Source organism: Cynocephalus volans, chromosome 9 (genome assembly GCF_027409185.1).
Source record: "Cynocephalus volans isolate mCynVol1 chromosome 9, mCynVol1.pri, whole genome shotgun sequence".
Taxonomy (NCBI): Eukaryota; Metazoa; Chordata; class Mammalia; order Dermoptera; family Cynocephalidae; genus Cynocephalus; species Cynocephalus volans.
This window is the reverse complement of record NC_084468.1, coordinates 81,336,652-81,342,873: the sequence shown is the minus strand read 5'-3', so window position 1 is coordinate 81,342,873 and position 6,222 is coordinate 81,336,652. Positions and strand designations below refer to the sequence as shown.

The 6,222-nt window shown below is 47.9% G+C and overlaps 1 protein-coding gene across 1 annotated transcript; it reads right to left on the bottom strand.

The window, feature by feature from the left end:
* Nucleotides 1–942: 942 nt before the first annotated feature.
* Nucleotides 943–2,007, bottom strand: ATOH1 (atonal bHLH transcription factor 1). The gene has a single exon (XM_063107317.1). The coding sequence runs from the start codon at nt 2,005–2,007 to the stop codon at nt 943–945; it is 1,065 nt and encodes a 354-aa protein (XP_062963387.1).
* Nucleotides 2,008–6,222: the final 4,215 nt, after the last annotated feature.

Below are 6,222 nucleotides of genomic sequence, written 5' to 3'. Positions count from 1 at the left end.
TGGCAGTTGGCTTTGCTAAATTAAAATAAAATGATCTCAAGTAGAAAACATAAAAAAACGAATCAAGATAAGTAGAAATTGTAGCAAACACTCAATAATAAATAAGTTTCCTAACATTAACAAAGTAAAATAAAATAGACCAAAAGCTTTTGACACTACTGTATGTATTTTTAATTTTCATTTTTTAAACAAACATTTGTAAAGAGCTTAAGGATTATAAGTGGCTGTGTTTAAAAAAAAAAAACAAAAAACCAACTGGTCTGCAATTGGCAGCTGAGTTTCTCCTGGAGCCGCTGCAGTAGCAGCGGCTGATAAAGTGCGTGCGCCCAGTTTCCTAAAAGACGCTAATGTTGTCGCGATCAGATATACATATTGGGTATGTTTATACAACACAGAATCCTTAAAGTTCCCTGTTTTCTAACAACTCCATAGTCAAAAGTTAACGTTGAAAGCATTAACTTTGCATTTCATAATTCATTTTGGGAAACAACTTCGGAAGATTAACTCTCCCATACGTGAGTGCGCGCAACACACAGGGATGTATGCCCAGGGCATAAAATAAATTAAACCCAAACCAGCGACAAAGAAGAAGATGCAACGTTTTAGCAGCGTATTGGCAGCAGGGAGCTAGAGTAATGATGCCATATCTGGGTACATATAATTACACTGTATCTATCTACAGGGGGAGCAGCAAGTGGGAGGAAAGGACACAACTTTAACAGCAAGTTTTCATCAAACAATATAGACCGTAGGAAGTTTGGAATAGCGGCGGCATTTGCAAACCATCAAATGTAGCTGCCATCTGAAGCCAAGTCGTTGCTAAACAACGACCGTCGCAGAGCAAAAATTGAAGGGTGCGGGGATCTTTAACCGCGGGGCTTCCCGCGCACTGGGAAAGGGCGGTTTTGTTTCTGTCTCAGTTTTCAGAGTTCGGTCACCTTCCTAACTTGCCTCATCCGAGTCACTGTAATGGGAATGGGGGGAAAATTCCCCGTCGCTTCTGTGGGACCGGGGCGAAGTTTTGCTACTTTCCTCCTGCACTGGCTGCAGGATGCTCCCGGGCAGCGAAGGCGACAAGTTCTTTTGCGCCATCATCGCCGTCAGGGCGCTGTCCTCGAAAGTGGAGAAGTGCAGAGCGTCCAGCTGCACCGAGTACCCTCCCGCGGAGGCTGGGGCTGAGAAGCGAGTCCGGCAGCTCCCGGGAGGGGTCGGCCGCTGGCCCCCTCCAGAAGCCGGCTGAGCCCCAGCTGCGATCGCGGTGCCCGCGCTGCCTTCGTAGGAGGCGGCGGCGCGAAGGTGGTGGTGGTCACTTTTGCAGGAGGTTGGTGGCGGCGGCGGTTGCTCCCCGCCACTGGGCGTCTGCAGCAGCTCAGACAAGGCGTTGATGTAGATCTGGGCCATCTGCAGGGTCTCATATTTGGACAGCTTCTTGTCGTTGTTGAACGACGGGATAACGTTGCGCAGCTGGTCGAAGGCGTGGTTCAGCCCGTGCATCCTGCGCCGCTCTCTGGCGTTGGCCGCCAGCCGTCTTTGCTTCTGCACCCCATTCACCTGTTTGCTGGAAGGGGCCCGCTGGCGGCTGCAGCCCAGCTCGTCCACCACCACCCCGCCTTTCAGCTTGCACAGCTGTTCCCTCACTTTCACCGGCCCGGGGCTTTTGCTGCCGCCGCCGCCGCCGCCGCCGCTCCTCCTTACCAGCTCCCCCCGGCCGTCCGCCTCATCTTGGGGCGCCACGGCCTCGGAAGCACCCAGCTCGGGGGAATGCAGCAAATACTGGGCGGCGCGTGCCGTACAGATGCCCTGCAAAGTGGGAGCCAGCCAGGCGCGTGGGTCGGTGCTGTCCAGGAGAGAGAGCTCGGCCGGGTAGACCGACTGCTCTCTCGCCTGCAGGGTCGCAGGTGGCTGTGGCGGCGGAGGTTGTGGGAGGTGGTGCGGCTGGGGATGGCGATGGTGGTCCACCAACTCCTTCACTTCAGCCCACTCTTCTGCATGCAGCAGGCGGGACATTGCACTGCAAAGGCTTGGAGGCGCAGGGTCGGAGGAGGCACTGGCACACCAGCTCAACCACAAAAAGCCCTTCCCGGGTGTCTTCTCCAACGTCTTATTTTTTTTTTTTCCGCCTCCTCGACCCTCCCCCACCCACTCGGAGATCACACACCAGGTCGCGTGCAATGGAGCTTCTCCGGTTGCTGAAGGCGCTGCGCCCCTTTAAAAAGCGGCACGCGCCAGTGTGTCTCCCCCCGCTCCTGTCCCAGCCCCCTCCTCGCGCCGGTCGCGTGTCTGCTCAGCCAATGGAGGGCGCGGACAGGCGCGTGCGAGCAGCCAATCAAAGAGTTTTTACACCCGGGGAAAAGTTCCTGTGTGCACAGGACAAGGCGCCTGCTCAGGTTTTTTCTTTTCTTTTCTTTTTTTTTTCTCTTTTAAGATCGTCAAATTCATATGTTAATTGTGGGGTTGTAATTCGACTCCGGTGTGTGTCAACGCCCCAGTGGCGGGGGTTGGTGCGGAGCGGGCTCTCGGCTGGTGCCCGAATAGATTCGGGTCAGACGTGCGCGGGCCGTGGGCAGCTCCGGGCGAGGCTGGACCCGCCTGGCGCCTGGAGGGCACCCGCAACCGAGGGAAGCCCGCCCGCCCTGTCCTGCCTCAGCTGGGGTCACCGCTGCCACCGTTTATGACCAGACGCTTAGAATCTCTCGTGTATAATATGTACACAGTACATGTATGTGTGTCTAAATATCGCACAATACATCTGCTCATAGATATGCAACTGTTAAATGACGTCTGTCACTTAAAATCACTCGTAGAATTAGAGAACGACCCATAATCGCCTCAGAATATGTTTCTCAATTTTACATTTCTTTTTCCAGATCTCTTAGTTCGACTTCGTTGTGAAATCTCTTTATTAATGGAAAAGTAAAGCTGTGGATAGTTACAGTAGACCAAATGACAGACCCCCGGGTCCTCTCCGTCCCCTTTCCCCAGCACCCTGCGGCTTTAGCTCTGGAATCTGCAGAAGCTCTCCGCTGGGTGTAATTTTAGGGCAGGTCTATTTTACAGTCGTTTGCGGGATTGCAACGCACACAGTAGGACTCCTCACTACTTGCCGAGCCAGGGGAGGGTGCCCGAAGAAAAGGGAAAGACGCTTGCGTTCGCCGCAGTTGTGAACGCTTTCACGGTGCAGGGTTACCTGCCCTTCAGCCTCGGGAGCCCTGGGTGTAGTGAGGCGCGTGCCTGCCTTCGGTAAACACCCGGAAACCACAGCCTAACCCACCCCCAGCCCTCCATTTAGTTAGGGTGTGCTCTCCCTAGCATAAAACCCGGGAGGTCCTTGGCGAGGCGGGGACGCCACCTCCCAGGTGAGTACCCCGTCCCGCCCCTTTTGCCCCGGCAGCGTCTAGTCACAGCAAAGAGCCAATCAGAAGCCCCCTGACGCCGGCACGCCCCAGCTTGCGCCCCGCGAGCCCCGGCCCCGGGAGTTCTCCTGCACCGCCCCAGGGCGCGCGAGTGGCGTGCCACCAGCTGGGGCCACCGCTGCTTTCGGCTTTCACGGTGGCTGTCGTCAGGCAAAGAGTCTCGTCCTCTGGGAAAGATGGTGAAAAGAGCCAGCAGAGAGGGCTCCCTGGAATGTGTCTTTGTAGTGTCCGGAGGCGGCTAAAAGTTGTTCTCGCTCGTATGTTCGAAGGGACTTGATCTAACCTGTCATTTGGCATGTAGACCTCCTTGGACAGAATTTCAGGGATATATATACTTGTGTGTGTGTGTGTGCGCTCGCGCGCGCGCGCGCGCGCGTGTGTGTATTTTTCATACACACATATATCCCATAAAGATATAGAAGAGTAGAATAGTGTTAAAATGACGCTTAATACATCATTCTTCACCTGTTTCTTCTTCACTGTTGTCTATTTGCTGGTGTGTAGGGACTGTCATGGGTCTTCCCACGTTACGAGCCAGAAAGGTCAGAGCTGGATTCTTATGTGAATGTTTAGGCTCTGCGGAAATACGAAAACAAACAAACAAACAAAAACCAGAAAAACCCAGACCTCATCTAAAAACCACCAATGATAATAAAGAAAAATAAAAGTCATTTGGTATTGTTTTTGGAGAGAAAATTATCCAATTTTTTGGTGACTGGACTGGCTACTATTCAAATCAACTCATGATGCTGTTACTATAAATAATGCTACTATATGAAATGTGCTACTTCAAAAAATAATTGCTAGTAGCTGTGGGTGACAAAATGGAACTTTCAGAAAAATGGTTAACCATCATCTGTACTCGTTTATGTACGGCAGGGTAAGCAGCTAGAACCCGGAAGTATCAGTCTATATTGCATTTTATTCCTGATGCATTGACTTTTCCCAGCTATATCAGCTGAACGTTACTCTTGGAATTCTTTCACATATGTCACTACCAAATGTGTAGGCAGCCCGAAATTTCGCTGGGCTTTCATCATCCAACATTTTAATCTCTAAATTTGACTGTTAACAGCAAAATATTCACTTTCCTTTGAGCTTAAACAATTTCATGGGCTGTAGTCAAATATTTGCTGAATACACAGAGTATTGGTCCTAATTTGCCAGCTTTACAGATAGTCATTCGTATTATTACTTTTCTGATGCAAATCTCAATTTTTAGGTGAGTAAATTAGAGTATCCCAGTAAGGTGAAAGACAGTAAGAGTTTTGGTAGTTTGTGGTAAAATACATTTTATTTTTGTTCTTAAAATAAACAGGGAGCTATTTTTCTTCCCTCTCCTTTCCCTTTTCTTCTCTTCTAGGTAAGGCTGAGGGAGTTGGGCATCTGAGCTGGAGAAGAGGACACATGGCCTTGTGCATGGGGATGGAGCCTGGGTAGTGTGAGCCAGGGTGACCCTAAGGAGCGTGTGACGTGGGATATCAGGACACCAAGTTGAGTGATTATCTGTGGGGGCTGAATGGTGGTAGCAGCAGCCCAGTGTGAGGTGTCACAGTCCAGTCAGAGAGGAGAGCTTCTGTATGGGTGGGCAGCCAGATTAGTTACATACAAAGGATTGATGACAAAAGTAAATATTTGAGGACAATGAGAATAGATTTCTCACTATCAGTGAAGGGGGTTACATGTATGGAAATGGAGGAAGCTTCGATGTTGTGTTTGAATTGGAGATTTTGGTATAGATTCATGGTTTTTGATATATATGACATAGAAATAAATATAGCGATAAATGTGTGTGTGTGGGTGCTGATGTACATTGTCTGGCTCTTTTTGCTCTTGGGGCCTGAGATCGACAATGAGCATTTCTAGCTTCCAGATTTTAGTTTCTAAATAAAGTTCCTCACTAAAAAAATGGGTTGATGGGGCAGAAAGAACGCAAGATTGAAACAAGTGGGTATGTGTGTTAGAAATAAGGACGTTTTCAAAGAATGATGGAGACATACCAAAAGACCACAGAGGCCTGCTTCACTATTTGAAGCAACTTCTACTGAGAACATAAAACACAATTTGAGTATCAAAATAAGTAGTGATAGTGACAGATTATCTACCATTGAGAAATAAAGGAATCCATGAATCCTATAAAATAAACAGAATAAGTGAATGCATTGAAGGTTTGATAGATACAAAATATGTATTGACTACAAATGGCAGACACCATCTTAATCAATGATCAAAGTTAATATCATCAGCAATGAGACAAAACGAATTTATATGCCATCTGTTAAGTTGCAGAGAATCCAGACTGAGAGACATTCTAGAAAATAACCAGCCTGAAATCTTAAAAGTTTATGACAAGCAAACAAGGCTGCAGGAACTATTCCAGGCTAGAGGAAGATAAAGAGACATGGTAGTAAATCTGATGTGATGCCTAATTCAAAACTGGGTCCTTTTCTAATAAAGAGCATCCCTGGAACAACTGACAAAACTTGAATGATGTCTAGAAATAGATTGTAACAAGTTAGTTTCCTGATTTTGATGGTTATATCAGAGAATGTCCCTTTTAGGGAATATTCATGAAAGGATAACGGAGCAACTTACTCTCTAATGATTTCTTGAAAAGGTCCTTTGTACTGTAACTTGCAACTTTTCTGTAAGTTTGAAATTGTCTCAATAAAAAGTAAAAAAAAAAAAAAAAAATCAAAACAAAACAAGTCAAACAGGCATATTTAGTTGGTTCTTTAGATACCTAGAGTTACTAATTCAAGTCAATTCCAGCATTATATCTAATGTGTTGAGGCCTGATAATGGGAAG

Coding starts and splice junctions, on each gene's coding strand:
- ATOH1 (XM_063107317.1), bottom strand. CDS start 2,007: ATGTCCCGCCTGCTGCATGCAGAAGAGTGGGCTGAAGTGAAGGAGTTG.